Source organism: Malania oleifera, chromosome 2 (assembly GCF_029873635.1).
Source record: "Malania oleifera isolate guangnan ecotype guangnan chromosome 2, ASM2987363v1, whole genome shotgun sequence".
NCBI lineage: Eukaryota > Viridiplantae > Streptophyta > Magnoliopsida > Santalales > Ximeniaceae > Malania > Malania oleifera.
Window position 1 is genome coordinate 109,136,939 of NC_080418.1, and position 25,163 is coordinate 109,162,101.

Genomic DNA, 25,163 nt, shown 5'->3' on the forward strand with positions numbered 1-25,163 from the left:
TTTGAATTTTCAATGCTTGAATTCCTCGAGGCTTTTATGTTTGCTTCATCTTTCTTTGAGTTTTCATCAAGTTCTCTTTAATCCTCATGCTCTCATGATCTTCAAGTTTTATCTTTAAATCCATTTTTGAAACCATGCTTTAAGTTTTATATTGATCATCCTTCTTTGAAATATAAGCTTTCATGAATTCTTTAACCTTGCATTCATCATTTGAGTCCTGAAAATACATCACTTAAACAAAGCATGTTAAGTTCTACTTATTTGTTCGCATCAAAACAAGATGTTAAGCCTTGTAAGGCCAACATTATATTCATGGTAGTGAGATACGTGTCACCACCGCATGGTGACATGTGTCGCATTCTAGGCTAAGTATTGAATGGGCGACGTGACTTGATCCCAATCATCCAATTTGTGTTTTCTCTTGGCGGTTGGATCTCAATCACGTCAGCGATCCTTGTTAAATGATCTAGGCCACTCGAATTATGCCACATGGCAAGGTGACGTCACCCTACTATAGAAATTTTTTAAAAAAAGAAAAAGGAAAAGGAGAAATTGGGTGATGCCATGTGGAAGGATGACGACATGTTGACGTCACCCTATTCTAGTAAATTGAAAATAAAAAAAAAACAAAATAAAAAAAATGTCATGTGTCACCACTGTGGGTTGATATGTGACCCCCACTGAGTTGAATCGGTTGAACTAGTCCATTTTCCTAAACTGTTTATTTATTTTATTACTTATTTTATTTTAATTAATTTTTTAATTTTCAAAAATTGGAGAAAAATAATTAAAAATCATTAAAAAATCAAAGAAAAGTTTTTTTAAAAAATAGAAAATTATTTTTAAAGTCTATAAAAATATTTTGAGTTTATTTTGGCTAAAAATGGAAAATAAAAATGCCAAAAATGAGGGAAATTCTTTTAAAATCCTATAAAAATTTTGAAATATTTTTTGAAGATATCTAAAAAATTTTGAAAAAAATCTAAGAATATTTTTTTAGATATTTTTGCTTAAAATGTGATGATTTTACTTGATTTTTTTTCTTTTTTGTATGCATCACAATGATTTCAAAAGGGGGTAAAAATGTATTTTAGACCTCACATGTATTAGCTCTAAGAATGGTTTATCTAACAAGATCCCCTCATTTGGAGGTCTCATTAGACTGATTTAGAGATTCTAACTTCGAAGTAGCTACGTGTGATGAGAGCCTTCATCTTAGATAGGGGTCAGGAAAGGGCACGAAAGCAACAAAGCCCAGAACTGAGGCAAAGGTCTCACCCGCTTAATTGCACTTTGATTTTCAATTTCCCTTTTAATTTTTCTTATTTATTTATTTATTTATTTCAAATAAGTTAATTAAATACTATTAAATTTAATTTGAAAATAATTCATAATTAATTAGGTGTTATTCATAAAACAGGTGTGAAGGGAGTGCTGATAGCTTCTCCTCATATAACTGAACTTTCGATCCCAATTCTGGTAAAACAGACTGAGACTGCTAGTTCTTTGACTTAGGAATAGTTTAAAGAGCAATCAATAAGTAGTAATTAAGTTATCTAAACGTACCTAAGTGAATAATAGGTTAGTGACGATTCAATTCAAATTATAATAATCCGAGCCCTAAGACGTTAGGACAACCAATCCCACCTAACAATACTTTAAACTTGTTATATTATTTTATCTACGGAAGGAATGGCACCCTTAAATACATATGTCATAAAAGGCATTGAAGATGTGGCAGTCAAAGACAATAATCTGATTTCGCAGTTAGCTAAAATAGGAGGCGCAAAAAAAAAAAAAAAGATTAAGGTGCAAGGAATGGTAAACTCATTAATTAATTAATTAATTAATGTGGAGTGTTGGAAAGCGTATGCCACGGTCAGAGAGCCCATAGTTGGAGTTTTTTTCCGATTTATCTTTCTTAAAAAATATATATATTAAATAATATATTTTTTGAGAAAATAATTCTCCAAATGATTCTGACGAGATCTAAACAAATCAAGTAGCAAAATTTAAACCGGAAAGGGAATTCACGCGTGGCGGCCAAATCTTGCATGGATCAGAAGAATAAGGCAGTTCATGGGGTACTTCTTGAGCACCAGCGCCTGCAGCACCAGCCAACCCGACCATGACAGGCAATGCCCAATCAGGTATATGCACCCCAGCGTCCAATTCTTACCCTTCGCGTCTCCCAGCGCCAAGAAAAGCGGCGTCGTTTGGTGCAACGGCGGTGCCGAACTGTATATCGTCGGCCCCTTGTACAGCGTAATCACCGTCGCCCCCGCCACGCACAGCACCGTCCCCGCCACCTTCGCCACCCCATCCTTCCTGTTCAACCACACCTGCTCTATTCTACAAAATTCAAAAAACGCATACACATGTTAAAAAATATATATCCCGGTTTGTTTTCCGGCGAAAGTACAGGCGGTGTCTAATCAGATTGAGGGTCTTACCGGAGGATGGCTGCCATGAGGAAGGTGATTGCTAGGACAGAGTTTTGTATGGCGGATGCGAAAGTTGGAGAAGTGTTGTCCAGACCCAGCAAGTAGAACCCTTTGTTTGCCGTTATTCTATGAATTATGTATATATATATTGACCAAAAAGAATATATGGTTACTTTCTTCGTACAAAAATTTCGTATACACACGTTATTTAAATTAATGTACGTCTTTGGAATACGCACCCAACAAGGGCGAGGAGAAAGAACTGAAGAAGAAAAGAAAGAGTGATGGCGGGCCCCTTCTTCCTGATGATTCACCAAAAGTTAAAAAAAAAATGAAGATGGATCATTAGTTATCAAGAATGGTTAAATTTTGAAGTTAGGAGAAATTAATATTTAAATTAGTAAATATGTGGAATTACTTTTCGAGGAAATAAGCGAAGGGGAGGAGGAGAAGGAAGGCGATGATGTCGCGGTACACGGGGAAGACGAGTTTGCTGATGCCCATGTTGAGGGCGGCTCAAGAGACAACGTGGAAGCCAGCATAGCCGAACTGCAGGGCCAGCATGGCCATGTGCAGCTGCACCCTCTCCGGCAACGAGCACCATCTCTTCCCTGCGCCGCCACATGCTGAGGCTGCTGCCGACCCACTAGTTGTGTCCAGCATTAACGAACCTAGCAAACACTAGCTAGCTAGCTAATTAGTAGAGAGGAAGAGAGGTCATTAAAAAAGAAAGAGCTGAGGCTAATTTTCTGTGGAGCACCGGCGGCGAAGACACCTGCTTTCCGCTCTCCACTCCCGACGAGGCAGACGACGATGATCCCATCCCCAACCATTCCGCCTAGTTTTCGAACCAAGAAGAAGAAACACACACATACCAGTACACCACCTTACCTTCACTTCACATGAAGTGCCTTATTCTTCTAATCCATGCAAATTTCACTGACTGGAGCGAGATTTAGCCCCACGCATCAACACATGAATTCCCTTTGCATGTCATTTATTAGGACTCAACAGAACATGTAGATTCAAGGAGGACCACAGCTGCTGGCTGCTGCATTGGCCTATGCGTTGATCATGTGATGTCAGTCTATAGAATGAGGCATCATATAATTTGTTAAATTTATTAAAATAGTATTTACCTATTTTAGAGTTTGAATTTATATTTGTGTTAATTTAAAAAATTTTAGTGTACACTATTATATCAAATTCTATTTAAATTTATAAAATTTAATTTCAAAATTTAAATTTATATTTGATAGTATGAATTTTAAATTTTAAATTTAAATTTATATGAATTTAAAAGAAATTTAATTGTAATTTTGTGTTATATTTTACTTATATTTGTAAAAGATTTAAATTTAAAATTTAAAGTTTATATTTGCAAATACGGAATTAATGTAAAATATTAAATGAATGTGTCATTTTGACATCTCAAGTGATAATTTTTCTTAAAATGAATAGCATCAACTCATCCAAAAGTGGACGCATATTGTATTATAAAATGCTCATAGATTATAGACATTTAAATATTATATGTTAAGTGACCTTACAAGGAACACGATTAATCTTTTTGTTTCAAAGCATGACTCTTAAATTTTAAATTTAGGTTTATGTAGATTTAAACAAAAACTCAATGTGTTTATATTATATCTACCCAAATTCAAATTAGGATTTAAATACTAAGCTCCTAAATATTTAGGAGTAAGGTGAGATATAGAAACATTTCAATATTAGGATTTAAATTTATTGTATCGTCAAAATCCCACGAATTCGAACTCAAAAAGTATGGATTCTATATTATCAAACAAAAGACAATCTTATTAAAATACCCATATTTTCTCAAATCATGTAACATCAATTACATTTTCAAAAACTTTGATGAACCAAGCAAACAAAGATAAAGTCTTATGAAACAAAAATCTTATTCTTGGACCTAATAAGATATCACGTTTAGCTGTGAAAAATAATTTTCATGCATATTATCTGTGTATAAAGCATGTTAAGACACTCACTCGAAAGAAAATTTTTCCCCCAACACTGCACAACATGAACTCCCATGTCATATACAAATAAAAAAAATGTACACCAATGGAAAGAAGAAATCAATCACACCTACAGATATTGCGCGCGACATTTAACATTTCAATAAGGAAAATGATAATCTTCGAGTGGCATAGCAATAATTGGCTTATTTCCCTCATAAACCACTCTTTTTAACTGAAGGAGGCCAAGACAATCTCCTGTGGCTCGCGCCATCAACCGGATTTGAATCACCCACTTCACTATTTTCATCCTCCGCTTCTTGCCGCACAGTTTCATGCCTCCTCAAGCTTCCCAGAGCCAAATCATCGAAGCTCTGTTCGTTTCTCCACGGAGGTGGTGTTACACATTCAGAATCGGCAGGAAATCTTTGAGAGTGGCCATTGGCTGGTGTTGTGGACAAGCTGGAAGGGGAATTACCCACTCTCAAACATTGAAGTGTGGCAAATGATTCTCTCATTGCAGACATAGCTTCAAAGAATCGAGTGCATGATGCCAGAGCAACAGGGATTGGGCGGAGCATTTCCTGCATCAGTAACAACAAAATCACAATGAACAACAAAGTTGTCCTTCCGAAATGTAGTAATATTATCAGAGTTTTAACTTTCGTCTACTGAATACTGTTATCTATTCATCACTCAATGCCTACATTATTTTGTGTCATGACATTTATTGAGTCATCTTTACTTTGCGTCATAACATTTATTGAGTCATCTTTATTTTGTGTCATAATGTTTATCGAGTCATCTTTACAATTTCAAGAAAGGAAATCATTTATATTTTATTTTGGGTTAATATCAGAAATTGACATGACATCATTTTATATTCTTGGGTAAATATCAGAAACTGTCGCGACTACATTGAATGTTTCTTAGAATTTTGATGCTGCAGCACCAAGATTGGTGCCCATAAAAAGGATACAGGATTGAGTGGTTTGGGCTTTTGGATGCATTTATCTTCAGCCTTGTTTTAAGTAGTGTCTAGTCTAGAGAAGGATAAGGCTCGTGTCTGATGAGTTCAACAACTTTTTTCCAAGAGTGTTGGGATGTGGTGATGAATATCTAATGAAGGGTTTTTTCATGAATTTCATGGTAATGGAAAGAAAAGATTATTAACTCTATATTTATTGCCTCGGTGCCTAAGTAGCGTACAGCTAAAGTAATCAGAGTTTCAGCATATTAGTTTCTTTTACTTTTTCTTTTTCTTTTCTTTTATAACAAAAACGAATCTATTAAAGAAAAAAATAATTATAGGTGTCTGGAAGATGAGAAATCCTCACGGTAAACAGAGAGCTAACAGACAAAAAACAGTAAAACAGAGAGCTAAAAGACAAAAAACACAGTTACATTAATGTCACCTTCCAATCTCTTTGGACATCAAACAACAAAAGACCTTCAAAAAACCCAAAAGAATGTGCCCAAACATAAGCATAAAAAATAAGTTTCTTCTAAAAAAAGAAAGGAGGGTCTTTTTCCTCTGAAAATTCAGGCATTCGTTTGAATCCATAGCACCCATAGCACAGTGAAAACTGCAGAGACCCAAAAGTTCCTTCCTGGTTTATTCTTCCCAAAGCCCCAAAACTTGACCTTCAAAAAGTCAGAGATAGATTCCAGAGCCACCCAGTCCTCTCCAAAAAATGAAAACAGATTGTTCCACGTGTCTTGCCACCTTACAATGAAGAAATAAATGGCTAGAATTCTCATTTGAACCACTGCACAGCATACAAATATATTGACTGGTGTTGAGAGTAAGACGGGATTCATGTATAAAGAGCACTTGGTAGAGTTCAGGGAGAGAGACGGGTCGATCTAGTGGTGACGCTGGTGACGAAGTGCTCATACACGGGGCCAAGGCCATTGAGCAGGTAAGTAACCAGATCCTTGTCCGAGAGAGGAGTACCTGTCGCAGCAATAGAGTCGGCAAGGTAACAAACCTTGCCAAAGTAATCTGTGATTGACTGGTCACCACGGGAAAGATTCATAAGCTGGAAGCGAATCTGGAATTCCTTGGCATGAGCATGAGAGGAAAACATGGATGAAAGACAGGTCCAAAGCTGATGAGCAGATTGGCAGGATAGTACGTGGCCGAGAATGGAGTCTGAGAGAGAAGAGAAAAGGATGCTGAGAACCAATGGATCAGTACGCCTCCAGGAATGATAGCCGGGATTGGGTTTTGGGTTCGATTGGGAAGAGTTGGAAAGAAATTCCGAGGGAGGGGTAAACAAGCCATCTACGAAAGCGAAGAGATCCTGTGCACGAAGATAAGCTGAGATTTGGGCATTCCACAGCAGGTAGTTATCGGTGAAGAGTTTGGTGGTGACGATGTGCAAGAAGGATGGAGCAGCCGAGAAGTGAGGGGAAGAGGGAGATGACAGACTCGCTGCCATTGAGGGAGGATCAGAGAGACTAGAGGTCTGAGAAGGCTCTGATACCATGTTGAAGAAGAAGAAGAAGAAGAAGAAGAAGAAGAAGAATAGCGGCAGAGAATAAGAAGAAGATAAGCTGTGAATGCTCCTCGCCACTTTCTCATTGATAATTGCATATATATATATACAGGAAAAAGGAATATTACAACTGAAAGAATTTGTTAGAGGTTGTTGAGTAAACAGAAAAAGGGAATAATAAAAATATACAGCAATAACAGATTATGCAGAAGCAGATTCTTGCACACCAACTACTTGTGAAAATGCTTCCTTGTGTGCAGCTGGGTTGTAAAGCTTAATACTTTGTAGAGCCTCCTGATCTGTAACACATCATTCAATATTGATCTTATTGAGTATGAGGGTCCAAACAAAAGCCCAGTCTTTAAATGAGATCTTTACTCTCCAGACAACTATGTTTAACAAAGGAGGGCTAGAATTTGTGGATTTAGTAAGATTAGAGAAAAAATTACTTTGAAGAGTGTCCCCAATCGGCTCCCACGATGCAACTCCTTGAGCTGCTAATCTACAACTACCATTCAGACAACTTTGTTTAACAAGAAAGGGCTAGAATTTGTGGATTCAGTAAGATTAGAGAAAAAAATATTTTGAAGTGTGTTCCCAATCCAAAGCCTTGTGTCCCCACAGCAAATTTGGCAAGGACGAGTCCAACACACTCAGCAAACAAGTTAACTCATCAACCTCTCTTTCGTAGAGATTTCTAAAAAAATGGAAATCCCAAGAAAAGAGCCCCCCTCATTGAAATAAAAAGGTGCCACATGGAGAGAAGAAAATCTAAACAAACATGCCAACAGCTCCAACAAAGACTCACCAATCCAATATCCTCCTAAAAACGAACTTTATCCCCAATCCCTACTTTGAAAAAAGTGAGTAGAAAGAAAATACAAGCTACCTGTGAAACAACCTTCCGAGGACCTGCATGAGTAACAGTGCCACTTCCATAGGGATCCTTCCCATTCTTGTGCAAACCATATTTACTCTCTCTAACTTCATGCCATAAGAACTTGGGTTCCAAAGGAAACCTCCATAACCATTTCCCAATAAAAGATATGTTTTTTAGAAACCACATTACCAAGTCCCAGGGTCCCCTCTGACTTGGGCCTCCTAACAGCTTCCCAACTAACTAGTAGCAGACCACAAAAAGGTCCCATAATTTTTTCCAACTTCCTAGCCACCCTAGCAGGTAATTTGAAAAGGGATAGGAAATACATGTGAATGTCGGCTAGGGAAGCGCTAATAAGCGTAATTCTACCTCCTAACGAACAACAACCTTCTTCCATCCCTCCAATCTATTTGCTCACTCTCTCAATCATGGGATCCCAAAAATCATCAAACAAAGGACTACTCCCTTGAGGAAGACCAAGAAATGCTAATGGCCAAGAAAGGGACTCACAACCTGCCAAAGATATAAAAGTCTCAAAATCTCTACTACACAGATTGATACCCACTAAACCACTCTTGGACAAATTGATTTTGACCCGAGATTTTCTCAAAAATTTTAACACAAGAATCTTAGAAGATTTCACAGCATCATTGATGAGACAGCTCCACATCCTCTCTACCTATAGAAAAACTGCTAATAGTCCCCAAATCATGAGCATAGGATACCAACCTACTCAAGACATCCACAACAAAAGTGAAGAAGAAAGGGGATAACAGATCGCATTGTCTCAACCCCCATGAAATGTCAGACCACTCCCTAGGCCATTAACAATCACTGACATGTTGGCAGAATTGAGGCACCTTCCTACCCACTTACACCAAAGACTCCCAAATCCTTTTCTTTGAAGCACCTTCATTAGGAAACCCCAATTTACCACACCAAAAGCTTTTTCCAAAATCCAACTTAAAGACAACCTTTTTATTTCTCCTCTTCACATTCTTGAATACCTCATTGGCTACGAAACCAGCATCTAATCTCTGCCTATCTTTAGCAAAAGCAGATTGGGCAATAGATACCATCATGGTTCGAAATCGCGGTCGCGGGTAACGTCGCGTAACGGTCGCGGGTGTCGCGGGACGCAGGAGACACGGGTGTTACGTAACGGGAAGCGGGCATAACAGTCGTGAATTTTTTTCACGCATGCACAACAATGCCAAAATCGAAAAATAAGCATGAAATCCATTAATACATGATTTTTAATGAATTTTAAAGGTCTTAATTCAACCTACAAATGTTTTTTAATAGGCATTATGATTTTTATATTAATTTCAGTACGTTGTTTACCAAAAAAAAAACATATTTTTTAATAATTTACATTACTTTAAAATTTACAATTTAACAAAATAAATATGAAATTGTAAATCTTACAATTTAATTATTTAAATGGTAATAGACTTAAACTTGAGTCACTTAAGAGTTGAGACTTGACTAATTGTGTATATTTATTATAAATTGTAGATCTAATATTAAATTATTAATTGTCAAGGACCTCAAGGTATTAAAATAAATATATATGTAGAATATTAGTTAATAATTTTTTACTAAATCTGTACTCTAAGTTTCTACGTTCTAGGTTCTAGGTTCTAACTCTCTAAGAGTCTAAGTAACTATAAATTTTATATTTTAAAAACTTTATACTATTTTTTTTATTTTAATTAAAAAATTATACTTATACAATCATTAATAATTTGCAATTGTTAATTTGTATTCTAATTAAATAATAAATAAACTAAATTTATATACTAATTATATTTATAAACTGAAATTATAAAACAAAATTTACAATTTATATACTAATTAGTAATTAAATAAACTGAAATTTAAAATTTATATAAACTATAAATTGAAATTATAAAACAAACTAAATTTAAAACTGAAATTTACAATTTATATACTAATTAAATGAACTGAAATTTATAATTTATATACTAATTAAATAAACTGAAATTTAAAACAAACTGAAATTTACAATTTATATAAAACAATAAAGCATAAATTGAAATAATAAAACAGAATAAATTATTAAGCAATAAAGCATAAATGAAATAATAAAACAACAAACATACTACATACCCACTAGCCACCACCCACTTCCCAGTTACCACTTACCCATTCTGACTCCCACTCCCACAGAAGCTGCTACCCTGCAACTGCAAGAGAGCTGCTGGCCTGCTGCAGCTGCAACCTGCCAGCAGCTGCAACCTGCAAGCCTCCAAATTTTGGAGGAATCGAAGGCTTGCTGATTTTTGGGTTCTTGGACGAAGGAGACGAATGACGGACTGAGGGAGACGAAGTTGTACGAAGCAGATTTTGGGGGTTTTAGGGATTTCGAAACTTCAGATCAGTAGATCGAAGTTGTACGTATTAAGGAGACAAAGAATCGAAGAGTGATTCAAGTGAAGAGGAAACTGAACTCAGCTTGCGGACGACAGATGTAAGGGTTCGAAGGCTCGAAGCTGCGTAACAGATGTTACGTTTCGTAACGTTAGTGTAACGGCCGTTACGGGCTGTTACCCATGTGAATTTTTGGCTCGCCGCTAATGCGACCTGAAACGGTATCGACAACCTGTTCTTCCGTTAAGTAACGGCCATTACGTAACACCATGGATACCATGCCCCCCAGCACCTCTCTAATCCTTTTTGACAGACCCTTTGTCAACAACTTATAGACACTGGTGATGTGGGCCAAGAAGCAAGACATTAGGAAGATCTTTGCTGGAGAATAATTAAGAATAGGGTTAAGGAATTATTGGGTTTAGTTAGTAGTTTATTATGTGTGTAATATTAATTAGTCTAGGATTAAGTGTATTTGGGGGTTGTATATATTATTTGTGTAAAATATGGGTTTTTTTGTAATTCATGTAGTTTTAGGGGTATGTTTGTAATTTTATGTGTTTAGGCTTTCTTATAAATAGTGTGTGAAAGCCATGTTGTAAGTTAGTTGTTGATGAATTTGAATTGAAGTAAACATGAGTTTCCCCCTTGTATCCCCTCTCTCTTCCCTTCCCCTTCTTTTCTAATTTCTCCATGGCTGCAGAACCTTGATGCTGCCCCTGCATCATTTGGTATCAGAGCCCAACCACAATCTCTTTCTTCCATTTCAGTCCCCAATTTTTCCCTCACTCTTCTTCTCTTTTCTTCTTCCTCCTCCAGTCTTCTGCTTCCCTCTTATTCCCTTCATCCCCCATCTCAGTTCTGCCTTCTCCATTCCTTCTCTTTCCCTGTTCTCTCTGCCATGGTATTAAATAACGGTCGTTACGTAGCGTAACGGCCGTTACATAACGAAAAAACAGGTCTCCGATACCGTTTCAGGCCGCATTAGCGGCGAGCCAAAACTTCACATGGGTAACAGCCGTTAGGGAAACGTAACAGCCCGTAACGGCCATTACACTAACGTTATGGAATGTAACGTCCGTTACGCAGCTTCAAGCCTTCAAACCCTTACATCTGTCGTCTGCAAGCTGAGTTCAGTTCCCTTTTCACTTGAATCACTCTTCGGTTCTTCGTCTCCTTCATACGTACAGCTTCGATCTACTGATCTGAAGCTTCGAAATCCCTAAAACCCCCAAAATCTGCTTCGTATAGCTTCGTCTCTCTCAGTCCGTAATTCGTCTCCTTCGTCCAAGAACCCAAAAATCAGCAAGCCTTCGATTCCTCCATTCGAAGCCTTCGATTCCTCCAAAATTTGGAGGCTTGCAGGTTACAGCTGCAGCAGGCCAACAACTCTCTCGCAGTCGCAGGGTCGCAGCTTCCGTGGGAGTGGGAGTCAAGAGTGGGTAAGTGGTAACTGGGAAGTGGGTGGTGGCCAGTGGGTATGTAGTATTTTTGTTGTTTTATTATTTCAATTTATGCTTTATTGCTTAATAATTTATTCTGCTTTATTATTTCAATTTATGCTTTATTGCTTTATATAAATTGTAAATTTCAGTTTGTTTTAAATTTTAGTTTATTTAATTAGTATATAAATTATAAATTTCAGTTCATTTAATTAGTATATAAATTGTAAATTTCAGTTTTAAATTTAGTTTGTTTTATAATTTCAATTTATAGTTTATATAAATTATAAATTTCAGTTTATTTAATTACTAATTAGTATATAAGTTGTAAATTTTGTTTTATAATTTCAGTTTATAAATATAATTAGTATATAAATTTAGTTTATTTATTATTTAATTAGAATACAAATTAACAATTGCAAATTATTAATGATTGTATAAGTATAATTTTTTAATTAAAATAAAAAAAATAGTATAAAGTTTTTAAAATATAAAATTTATAGAGTTACTTCTTAGAGAGTTAGAATGTAGAAACTTAGAGTACAGATTTAGTAAAAAATTATTAACTAATATTCTACATATTTATTTATTTTAATACCTTGAGGTCCTTGACAATTAATAATTTAATATTAGATCTACAATTTATAATAAATTCTAATTTGTACACAATTAGTCAAGTCTCAACTCTTAAGTGACTCAAGTTCAAGTCTATTACCATTTAAATAATTAAATTGTAAGATTTACAATTTCATATTTATTTTGTTAAATTGTAAATTTTAAAGTAATGTAAATTATTAAAAAATATGTTTTTTTTTTTTTTTTGTAAACAGCGCACTAAAATTAATATAAAAATCATAATGCCTATTAAAAAACATTTGTAGGTTGAATAAAGACCTTTAAAATTCATTAAAAATCATGTATTAATGGATTTCATGCTTATTTTTCGATTTTGGCATGGTTGTGCATGCATGAAAAAAATTCACGACCATTACGCCCTCTTCCCGTTACGTAACACCCGTGTCTCCCACGTCCCGCGACCGTTACGCGACGTTACCTGCGACCGCGATTTCGAACCATGCTCTCTGCTGTCCAGCAGCCCCTTCCCTCTATTTTCTGCTCTTTTTTTAACCCACTGCTCTGCCTGCAGCAGTTTTATCCTTCTTTATTTCCTTCTCCCTTCTTCTTTCTTCTTCTTCTTATTCTTGTCTTCTCCTTCCTCTGATACTCTGCATTCTGAAATTATTCTTTCATCTTCCATTCTCTCCACTAATCACTCTCCCTTTCTGTTAGTCTCTCATTTCTTCATCTCTGTTCTAAAACTTCAGTATTTATATTATAAAAAAAAAATCAAAAAGCAGTTTCTGAACAAATTCAAAAATTCCAGTTGTCTCATTTTTCAAAACCCTAATTTCTATCCTAGATTTTACAACACCACCCACACCAACAAAAACGGAAACCCCCAAAACCCTAGACTCTGAAGTTTCTTTGCCATCCGAACATTGGAGTGACTCCCACGCGCTGGTAAAATATTTTCCAGTCGTCAGCCCTTCGAAACTCTTAACTTTCTGATCTCTCTCCTCACAAAACAACCATCACTGCAATCCTCACTCCCTGATCTACCCTCTCCTGGGGTTTCATCACCAAAGGTATCTCGCCAGCAGCGCACGCACCCCACGCACCAGTGACCTGCAACTGGGAAACTTTCACAATGTTCTGCTATTTGCAGTCTCGCGAAGAATTGCTTCAGCCACAAGATTTTGGAATTTATCTACAACATTTTGACCTGCAAGGTGATATTTTGATTGTGGACATAATTTATTGCAAGCAAGTGCAATAATTTGACACGAAAGACTAGAAATTGAACAATTATGGTACCAGGGTACCATCAGCACTTTGGAGCATGGATTTGTCACTGCCAACAATAAAAATCAGTTTACATCCCTGTATTAGTGAGTTTTCCTTGTGAATTTGTTTCATTTGAGCACAATAATCAATATCAAAGGTGCATTAAAGATAGTTTTTGAGAAATTGGGAGTAAGGCTTGTGGGCAAATTGTGTTAAGGCTTTTGGTGATATAGTTGCAGTATGTATGAATAAATCCAGCAATTTGGTGACAACTTCCTGGGAAAATGAATGGCTTTTGTCATACTCTAAGCATAATATCAAGTCATTCCATACCTTTTTTGAGTGCGAGGAAAAAGTCTGCAAATTCATTTTTGATGAAAGATACCCTATGAATGTCATTTCTAGAAACGGAGTTTATTCGTATGCAACTTCATTCAGAATCCCATCCAAAGCCTTATGACATGTCTTGGATCGATAACACTGCCTTGTATGTCTATGAAAGATGTTTGGTTCCTATCCAAATGGATGCTTACTTCGATAATGTTTCGTGTGATATCATATCTATGAAGATTGGCCATGCAGTCCTTGTTTCTCCTTGGTTAGATGATTTGGGTGTGATCATGGTTTTAAATTTCCACGAAATTGTCGAAATTTCCATCGAAATTTCCGATTTCCATCACCCTTGAAATCAAAATGGTAGTCGATTTCCGTCTTGCATAATTTCCGTCGAAATCTCAACAAATCCTCCAAAATTTATCAAAATCTCGAAATTTTAACGAAACTTGTCAAAATTTTAACTATACAATGAAATTTTGTCGAAATTCAAATGAGAGATTTAGGAGTGAAGTGAAATTTCTCTTTTAATTTATTTTATTTATTTTATCAAAACAAAATATTACTGCAAGTGCTTTTGAATTATAGAAAAATTAAACTTACAGTAACATTTTATTTAACCATTCATTTCTAAATTATCATTATTTGTATAATAAATAATATTTAAATGATTTATGAATTTCATTTGTATTAACTGAATATGTTTAATGTACATTATTTCACAAATATATTTGATACACATACTATTTTACAACTTTTCCACCTCATACAAAACATAGATGTATTTAATTTGTTATATATTAGTCCTAAAACTTATATTATTATGTTTGTTAAACATTTCTAAAGTTTCACAAAGAATTCCATGCTTTACTACTAATTTCTGTTATTTTTTCAAATCGAAATCAAAATTAACATCGAAATCGAAATTTTTGTCAACATTTTTGTACTTTTGGAGCTTCAAAATTGAAATTTACGACCTTGGGTGTGATTCAGGGACATGAGAACACGCATGTCTTCCATTATAATGGAAAGAAAATCATCCAAAGGCATGCTCTGCCATCCGACCAAGACAAAGAATCTGAGATTATTGATCACATCAAAGTCACTCAACTTGAAGACACTACAAGGCAATGAATGTGTTTGAAGGCATCCAAAGTATTTAAAACATTCCTATTGCAGAGTTTGTCATCCCCAATGAGTTCATTGATGCTAATTCTCAAGTCAAGTCTATGGTGCTGCCAATGGACATTGGTTTCTTGTCTCATTCAAGCACTAGCTTTCAAAGAGTCCAAGCTTGCTTCTCCCCTTTGATCCTTCAACATTTCAAAATTCGGGCCCAATTTTTTTTCTAATTGGGGGAGAGTTGATGTAGGACAAGAAGCAAGACCTTGGGAAGATCCTTGCTGGAGAATAATTAAGAAGAGTAGGGTTGAGGAATTGTTGGGTTTAGTTAGTAGTTTATTATGTGTGTGTAGTATTAATTAGTATAGTATTACGTGTATTTGGGGGTTGTTTGTAATATTTGTGTAAACAATGGGTTCGTTTGTTTCATGCAGTTTTAGGGGTATGTGTGTAATTTTATGTGTTTAGTCTTTCTTATAAATAGTGTGTGAAAGCCATGTTGTAAGTTAGTTGTTGATGAATTTGAATTGAAGTGGAAGTAAGTTTCCCCCTTGTATCTCCTCTCTCCTCCTTTCCCCTTCTTTTCTAATTTCTCCATGGCTGCAGTACCTTGATGCTGCCCCTGCATCAACTAGTCACCAAGCTGATTGGCCAAAAATCCTTCACTCTTCCAGACCTATCCTTTTTAGGAATTAAAGCAATGAAAGTAGAATTCATGCTCTCGCACACCTCTCCATTCCTATGAAATTCCTCAAATGAATCCTAAACATCCTCTTTAACCACTTCCCAGTTGTCCTGAAAAAAAGCCAATGTATAACCATCTGAGCCTACTGCTTTATCTCTATCCATATCAAACACTGCCCTCCTAATTTCCCCCAAATCAAAAGGTTTCTCCAACCACTTAACCACCTCTTCTCCAATAGGTTTCCAATCCAGCCCCTCCACCATTAATATATTCTTATACTCGTCGCAATACAACCCTTTATAGAAATTCCAAATTTGCAACCTCCTCCCCTATTTGCTTATGATCTCTCACCACCTCCCCCTAATCAGCCTCCAACTCCTTAATGAGGCTCTTCCTTCTCCTCCCATTAGCCACCCTATGATAGAGCCTAGAGTTACAATCCCCTTCTATTTTCCAACTAACTCCAGACTACTAACACCAACTCCTCTCCTCCCTCGTTAAAAGCACCTCCAAATCATTACTAAGGTCAGCCCTTCTAACTCTTCCTCCCCTAATAAACGACATTCCTCCGGTCTATCCAAACGACTAATCTCCAAAAAAAATGTCATTTTTCTTTCCCCTAACCTAATCCCTAAACAGCTTTTTAACTTTCAGTTTTTCTTTGACAAATTTTAGTTTTCTCGACAACTTAAAACCCTCTAATCCCGGAACGTAGCACTTTTTCCATTTTCCACCAGACTCCTATCTAGTGTAATATAAAATCATTGCAGGGTGCTTGCTAATAGACTGGATTCTGTCCTCAGTGATACTATTTATCTTGCTCAAACTGCTGTTGGATGGAGGCAGATTGTGGATGCTATCTTGATTGCAAATGAGGATGTGGAGGCTGTTTGGTATAGAAAGAAGGAAGGCGTTGTGTTTAAATTGGACATTGAGAAGGACTATGACAGAGTTAGCTGGGAATTGTTGGATAGGGCTCTTTGGAAGAAAGTTTCTGGAGATAGGGGGAGGAATTGGATAAGGGGTGTCTAACTCATTCTCATTTTCCAGTGATTATTAATGGACAGCCTTAAGATTAGTTTAGATCCTTTGTCCCCTTATTGTTTGTCACTGTGGATGCTCTCAGTACTGAGTAGAATGATAGCTAGGGTTGTAGATAAGGAGGGTATGAGGGCTATTAAGGTGAGTAATGAGGAGGTTGTAGTGATTCATTTGCAGTTTATGAAATTTTTTCTTATATGAATATGTCGACTCTTTTGTTAACATTCTCACTATACATTGCATGTCTTTGAGAGAGTTTCCAGTCTTACATTTAATTTGGGTAAGAGTGGTGGCCAAAAGAGTCAAGAATTATGAGAATTGTCATAAGGTTTAGGATGCAAGAATTATAAGAACACCAAGCAAATGCAGTTGCCAAAACATAAGCTAGTTCAATTATAGTCAAAAAGGGAAGAAGTTGACTATAAACATGTTCCAAAGATAGCTGGTTCTAGAGAAGGAAAAATAAGCCAAAATTCAAATATCATAAATATTCACACTAAGGGGGTCTATTGATAATAAATAAGCCTCTCAGGCATGCGGCAAACTAGACTAGCAAAATTCAAGGTGCTGGGGATCATTTTTGCAACTCCAATTTTTCCGTAGAGGGGGTATAAATAACGCTAGTGACAATTTTATTAAGGACCTTCAATCTAATTCAACATATCAATACAACTATCTCGGTGCTAAACGGCCTTCTGCCATTTAATCTGAGCATGTTCACCTCCCTCTTTTTCTTCCTCTTTCTATGAATTTCTATGATTTCTATAACTCACCACCTATAATTTCCTATTCCACCGGGATATCCCTTGTGTAGTAAGGCATCTATCCTAACACCTCCGATGAAGACTGGCATATTGATCCCATTACCATCTATATTGACCAGCTTCATAACCAATCACCCCCATGCCACCATCCCAAAAGGTGTTTGGTACTCATTTTGGTCAAACACTTATTTGGCACAACACCTAACAAGACTCTTCATGCTACCAGTTACTAGAGGTGTAGGATAAATTATCAATAGAGGCACAATGCTGCCAATGCCAATCAAACTCATTGATATTGACTTGGCAATGATTCAGCAACAAATTGCTAAAGAAAATCCCCATTTGGTTTCTCACCCCTCTCACAAGGTATTGACTACAGTGGAGATGATTGTTAATGATTTGAAGGTTGAGAGGAAATCTTGGGTAGAGAGCATGCAGAAAGACATTCTGGGCTACAAGGTCCACAATAGAAACTACAGCTGCAGCTCACCCCAGTCCTTTCGTGGGTATCATCAAACCATTGCCCATAGTGATCTGTATGGGTTCAGCTAACTTGTTCTTTTGTCAGGTAGACACTGAGGGGCAAGTGCTGGTCACTCCATTATATCTTCCTGGCTTAACCATCACTGATGATTTCAGCCAAACTCAATAGCATGGAGGACAGTGAAATCTTTTTATAGACACTATCGATTATAAGGATTACAAGAGTCTTCTACTAGCTGATTACATTAAAGGAGAGGAAGAATCCAAGCCCAACATGAGAAGGAGGAATCCAACCTTGCAGAGTATCGAGAATTAAAGAACTCCTATTCAGACAAGAATTCGAAGCCTATTGATGATGAAGGCTTTAGTGATCTTAAGAATTAAGATTACCCAAAGATCAGAAGGATCCTAAACCAGCATATGGTGTAGGTTTGAATCCTTATACTAGGGCTTGGATAGTTAAACAAAAACCTAATGTTGGCACATTCAACAACAAAACTATTCACAGTTGGTCGAGAATCACTCCTTGGCTTGTAGCCCAAATTGGGTCTAGGATGCTCAGATTATGTTCTTAATTCATGATTGGTCAAATGTGCTCTTCGATCAAGAAATCATCTGGCCTAAAAAAATTAATATTCTTCAAGGCCGAAAAAGGAATTAATGCCATGCACTACCATTCAACTAGACTGGCCAAAAACCATCCATTGGCCAACCAAGTTGCTATTATCATGACGGTCGATCATCATAAATCAATAAACTAAGAATATAAAATTGAATATTCTTCAAGGTCGAATGGTGGCATGCATTGCCACTTGGCCAAAGCGGCAGAAACACATCTTCGGCAAACTAAAGTTACTATATCATGGTGGCTGATCATCAATGGCTGAAGTTTAATGAGATCTCAATATCACATGGCCAAGATCCAAGGCTTGGAATCCTATACGACCAAGGAATCATGATCACGCCTTTTGCAGGCAATTATTGCCCTTAAAAAGGGTAAACATGGGGACATTATTTGTGCAATCTCTGTGGATCCCCTTGGAAGATGATGATAACAATCTAGCCATTGGCCTCGTGGCAAATAGAAAATACAACAACAACAACAAACCAAGCCTTAAGTCGCACTAGGTTGGGTCGGTTATATGAATCCTTTTCTGCCAATTTATGAGATCATGGACCATTTCTTTTGACAATTTCAAGGCTATTAAATCCTTGCTCACTATCTCATTCCAAGTTATTTTAGGTCTAACCTTACCACTTCTACTGCCCCCCACAGTAACTAACTTACTCTTCCTCACTGGCGCACTGTGTGGCCTACGTTGCAAGTGCTCAAACCATCTGAGTCATCCCTCCCTTATCTTATATGGAAGCTACACCTAGCTTACCGCAAATATGTTCATTCCTTAATTTATCTTTCAGTATTATACCACTCATCTATCTAGGCATTCTCATTTCAGCAACTTTTACTTTTTGGATATTATATTTCTTCGTTGCCCAACATTCTGATCCATATAGCATAGTTGGTCTTATAGTCGTCCTATAAAACTTCCCTTTTAATTTTAATGGTATTCTACAATCACAAGGCACACTTGAAACACTTCTCCATTTTACCCAACCTGCTTTAACTCTATGTATTACATCATCTTCAATTTCAATACCACAAGTGTTATTTATTTCTTCATCATCAAGTATAACTTTGTCTCCAATATCCTCCTACCATTATTGAAATTATTTTTTATATTCTGTCTTATTTATACTTATCCTGAAGCCTCTAAATTCCAAAACTCCTCTCCATAGTTCTAACTTAGCCTTTACTCCACCCCTAGTTTCATCAATCAAAACAATATCATCTGCAAACAATATACGCCATGGAACCTCATTTTGAATGTTCTTAGTCAGTTGGTCCATCACTAAATCAAAAAAGACAAGGGCTCAAAGCAGATCCTTGATGTACACCTATGGTGATTGGGAATTCTCTAATTTCTCCATCTATAGTCCTTACACTAGTCACTACTCCATCATACATATCCTTAATGACATCAGTATACCTACTACATACACCTTTTTTTTTCCAAAACCCACCATAAAACTTCCCTAGGTACCCTATCATATGTTCTCTAAAAGTCAATAAATACCATATGCAAGTCCCTCTTCTTTTCTCTAAACTTTTCTATTAATCTTCTTAAAAGATATATAGCTTCTATGGTAGATCTCTTAGGCATAAAACCAAATTGATTTTCTGAGACCTTCATTTCTAGCCTTAATCTTTAATCAACTACCCTTTTCCACAGTTTCATTGTATGACTCATAAGTTTATTCCACGATAGTTATTACAATTTTGAATATCTCCTTTATTTTTGTATATAGGTATTAAAGTGTTTTTCCTCTATTCATCTGACATTTTCTTAGTATTTATAATTGTGTTAAATAAATTAGTTAACCATATAATTCCGTTATCACCTAAGCATTTCCAAACTTCAATTGGGATGTTATCCGGTCCTATAGGTTTTCCATTTTTCATCTTTTGAAGTACAAACTTAACTTCATTAACTCTAATTTTGCAAATAAATCTCATATTTTTAGTCTTTCCCTCATTTGTCAATTCTAAATTTAAGCCTTCTATTTGGTTTTCATTAAACAACTTACTAAAGTAACTTCGCCATCTTTCTTTTATATCTTCGTCCTTAACCAAGACAATATCATCCTCCCTTTTTATACATTTTACATTTCCTAAGTCTTACTCTTCCTTTCTCTAACTTTAACAAGTTTAAATATATCTCTTTTCCCTTCTTTTGTACCTAGCCTATCATACAAACTATTAAATGATCTATGTTTAGCTTCACTAATGGCCTTTTTTGTATCTTTTCTCACCTCTTTATACTTTTCAAAGTTATCCATGCTTCTACACTTTTGCCACGTTTTATACCAAATTCTTTTTGTCTTTATAGCTTTTTGGACATCTTTATCCCACCACCAACTTTCTTTGCTATTCAAGAATCTTTTAATTCACTTAAAATCTCTTTTGTTATCTTTTCAATATAGCTAATTAATCTACTTCACAGAGTATTTGTATCTATCCCATCCTCTATTGTCCAATCCCCATCTTTGATCATTTTATCATTAAATTTTATTATATTTTTTTCCCTTTAGGCTCCACCACCTAGTTCTCTTACATTGGTTTATTTTATCCGTTTTCTTCCATTTTTTAATACATATATCTAACACTAAGACTCTATGTTGTGTAGTTAAACTTTCACCTGGAATAACTTTACAATCCTTGCATGATAAACGATCTACCCTCCTAGTTAAAAAAAATCTATTTGAATTCTATTTTGTCCACTTTTAAAGGTTATCAAGTGTTATTATCTCTTCTTAAAGCAAGTATTCATTGTAATAAAATCATATGACATAGCGAAATCTAAGATCATCTCCCCAGGCTCATTTTTGTCTCCATATCCTCATCCTCTATGTATCCTCTCATAACCTTTATTATCCCTTTCAACGTGTCCATTCAAATCTCCTCCTATGAATATTTTCTCAATCTGTGGTATGCCTTGTATAATACTATCCATATCTTCCCAAAATTGTCTCTTAAAATTTTCTGCTAAGCCTACTTGAGGAGCATAAGCACTGAGGATATTTATTATCTCTTGGCCTAATACCATCTTGATTTTTATAATTCTATCACCTACTCAATTTACATCAACAACACTATCTTTTAAGCTTTTGTCTACAATAATTCCTACTCCATTCTTGTGTTTTTCTTTTCCAATGTACCAAAGTTTAAATCCTGATTTATCAATTTCTCTCGCTTTCTCCCCCACCCACTTAGTTTCTTGAAGGCAAATTATATTAATTTTTCTTCTAATCATTGTGTCCACAATTTTCATGTTTTTACCTACAAGTGTCCCTATATTCCAAATTGCTAATCTAATCCTAATTTCCTAAACTAGCTTCTTTACCTGCCCACATCCAAAATGATGCAAGAACCCTCACATATTTGACACCGTACCTAGGCGCCAACACGGCGCGTCACTTCGGGGCGACAACCTAGCCCACCCTCGCCTACTTTTCACTACACCAAGTGGTACAAGTGCAATGCGTTGCTCGTAGGGGGCACCTCAGCAAATATTCGGTAAGGATTCATATCATAGTGATCTGACAAAATTTACGCTGGCTATCAGCTACCTAACATAACCCTCCTCCTTTACCCGGGCTTGGGACCGGCCGTGTGTGAAAAAATTAGGACATTAAGTGCATAACAGGCAAAGTTCTGGCAAATAGAAAATAAGGGTTAGATATTTGCATGAGGATAAATTACTCGATCATACCTTAGAGGTGTAATGATGGTTAGGTAAGCCAAGACAAACACTATTTAGGGCATACGACAGCCCTCTAGGCGAGGCAAACCAATTATCACCCAACCATCTGAGGAATTACAAAGGAAGTTGCACAGGTGAAGCACAAGAAAAGAAATAACCCAAGCAAGGTAATCGCCTAAGGAATTAAAATGGAAGGTCGTCGAAGCGAGGCAAAATCAACATCGTCAAAGCCTGAGGAGCTACAAGGAAGGTCAACAAGGCAAGAACAATTGAGCATCACTCAAAGCACAAGAAAAATAGAACCATTCCCGAAATTGAGGCCTCACCTCGACCACTGTCATAAGGACGACTTGAATACAAGAATTTTAAAAACACCAAGCAAATGTAATTGCCAAAACATTGACTAGTTCAGTTATAGTCAAAAAGGGAACGAGTTGGCTATAAACATGTTCCAAAGATAGCTAGTCCTAGAAAAGGATAAATAAGCAAAAAGTCAAATGTCATAAATTTAAAATGGGGGATCTATTGATGATAAATGAGCCTCTCAGGCATATGAAAAACTAGACTAGCAAAATTCAACGTAAGAATTTGGGGTCATTTTTGTAACTCCAGGTTTGACCAAGAGGAAGAATAAATAATTGTAATGGCACTCTAGCGAAGGACCATCAATCCAATTCAACATATCAATACAACTAGCCAGTGCTAAACGACCCAATGCCATTTTATCCCTCTCTCTCTCTCTTATTATCCTCTATCTTTGTTCTATTCCTTTATATCTCCTTGCCTTTTCCAATATGAGTCTGTTCACCTTTCTCTTTTTCTCCCTCCTTTCTATGAATTTCTATGAGTTCCACAATTCTCCACCTATAATTTCATGTTTCACATAAACACCCCATGCGTAGTAAGGCATCTATCTCAAAAGGTGTTTGGCACCCACTTTGATCAAACACACTTATACAAACCAATCTTTCTACCATTCCTCTATATGTCTTATCTCTTTCTAGGATCCAGGAAGATGTATCTCAAAAGCTTGAGAGCGCTATGAGGAATTTTCTTCGGTAGGTTTAGGGGAGAGGAGAGATCACTTGGTTAAAAGTGGGAAGGTGTGTATGTCAAAGGAAAGAGAGGGCTTGGGTCTTGGTAATTTTGGTGTCTAAAACACTGCCCTCTTGGCTAATAGTTGTGGCAGTTTCACTTGGAGGTGAATTCCCTTCGGTAACTAATAAAAAGTAAATATGGTATACAGGACAATGGGTGGGATGCCATTTGGGTTTAAGAAGTTCTTCAGAGTCCTTGAAGGTTCATTTTGCAGATTTATCCTTCTTTTCTTCTTTAACAAAGTTTCAATTGGGTAAAGGCAACCATATTAGGTTTGGGGAAGACGTTTGGGTGGGGGAATGCTTCATCCAGCTCCTTTCCTCCTTTGTATTGTCTTTCTTTCCACAATGATGTGATTTATTCTTTTCTTATTTTTGAGGGATTCCCTTTCTTTGGAATTCCATTATAGAAGGGATTAAATGATAGAGAGGCACACGACCTGTCTTCTTCGCTCATTGTTTTGGAGGATTGGAAAACCTCTAGTAGGAGTGATGGTTGTGTTTGGTCTATGGGCTTTATTGGCTGCATTAAGGCATGCTGTTTTCAAGATGTTAACTGAGATTAGGTGGTTTTATTAAATTGCCTTCATTTTTAATTTTCTCTGATTTTTATAGAGGACTTCTTGTTCTCCTTCATTGTTTTGTTATCTTTTCTTTTCTCACTAAAGCTTCTTCTTCTACCAAAAAGCTGTGATCAACATCCACACCAGCAACAAATCAAAGTCTTTAGCCACTTAGCATAGCAAACTAAGCTGGAATGAGGGTCAAAGATTTAACTCAAACACCAAAGCAGATCACCTTTTTTTAATCAGTACAAGGTAGATTACCGTTGTTTCAAAAACCTAGGAAGAGATCAATACAACAACAATAACAAACCATGCCTTATGCCCAACTAAGTGAGGTATGAAGAGATCAATGGATTACAATAAATGTTTTATTCTAACTGAATTCAGGTTTTTTCACATGATTTCATACTAAATAATGAAATTTACAGCTTCTGATGCTATTTAATTTTTTTTTTTTCCTTTAAGGTTAAATTATCACATGGTTCCATCACTTTCTAATCCTAGGCTACTATTTTTTTTTTAAAGATTCCCTTTTCCTGCAGTATCTAAGACTTCCTAATTCTCATGTAATATGTAATTTAATGGAGCCTTAAAATGAATTTACTTTGGTGCAGTTGGTTGGAGTATGAATTTCTTCGCCATTCAGTTCTATCTAGAGACTTGGATTTATCAAGTCATCGACCATGATGCCTTTTCACAATGATTCAACCAACTCCTTTTTGGTCGTCATAGTCTTGTGCTGGCATTCATATCTCACAAATCAAATCAAATTATCTTGACATCTCCTCATTTTAGTAGCACCTTCTAGTTTGAATAATAGTCTCCTACTTCAGTCACAATTACATCGACTTTCCATTTCTTGCAAATCAAATAATCTTAACAACTTCCACTCACTATAGTTCTCTGTGTTGACTTCATCCATCTCAACATCCTTGTTTCAGCTGAATATTACCTTTTTTAACCAAAAAAAATGAATTTAAAAATGTACATGTTGATTCCTAACAACTCAAATTTTTCTATCTCAAAAAGTCTACCTTAATAAATACAACAAGAGTACACAGTGCAATATAATGTGTGCTCCATATTAGAGTGGAATTAATCAGCATAGGACAAGTAATATTATAGAACATAACATGTGTGCTACAAAAGGAAGAAAGATGTGCCTTCAGGAGAGAGAACGAGGGCGAGAGAGAGAGAGATTTAATAGGCCATAATATGCACTCTGAATCTATCATATGAAGATCATAATGCTTTCCACATAC

The 25,163-nt window shown here is 36.1% G+C and overlaps 1 protein-coding gene and 1 pseudogene across 2 annotated transcripts in view; both read right to left on the minus strand.

The window, feature by feature from the left end:
• Nucleotides 1-1,819: 1,819 nt before the first annotated feature.
• Nucleotides 1,820-3,107, minus strand: LOC131148304 (protein WALLS ARE THIN 1-like; annotated as a pseudogene).
• Nucleotides 3,108-4,349: 1,242 nt separating this feature from the next.
• LOC131149620 (AUGMIN subunit 2) overlaps nucleotides 4,350-25,163 on the minus strand; it is a 47,110-nt gene continuing 26,296 nt past the window's right edge. For both annotated transcript variants that reach the window (XM_058100235.1, XM_058100236.1), the window contains exon 7: nucleotides 4,350-5,010. In XM_058100235.1, coding sequence (XP_057956218.1) covers nucleotides 4,642-5,010 — 369 coding nt within the window. In that variant the 3' untranslated portion in view covers nucleotides 4,350-4,641. The remainder of the gene's footprint in view (nucleotides 5,011-25,163) is intronic.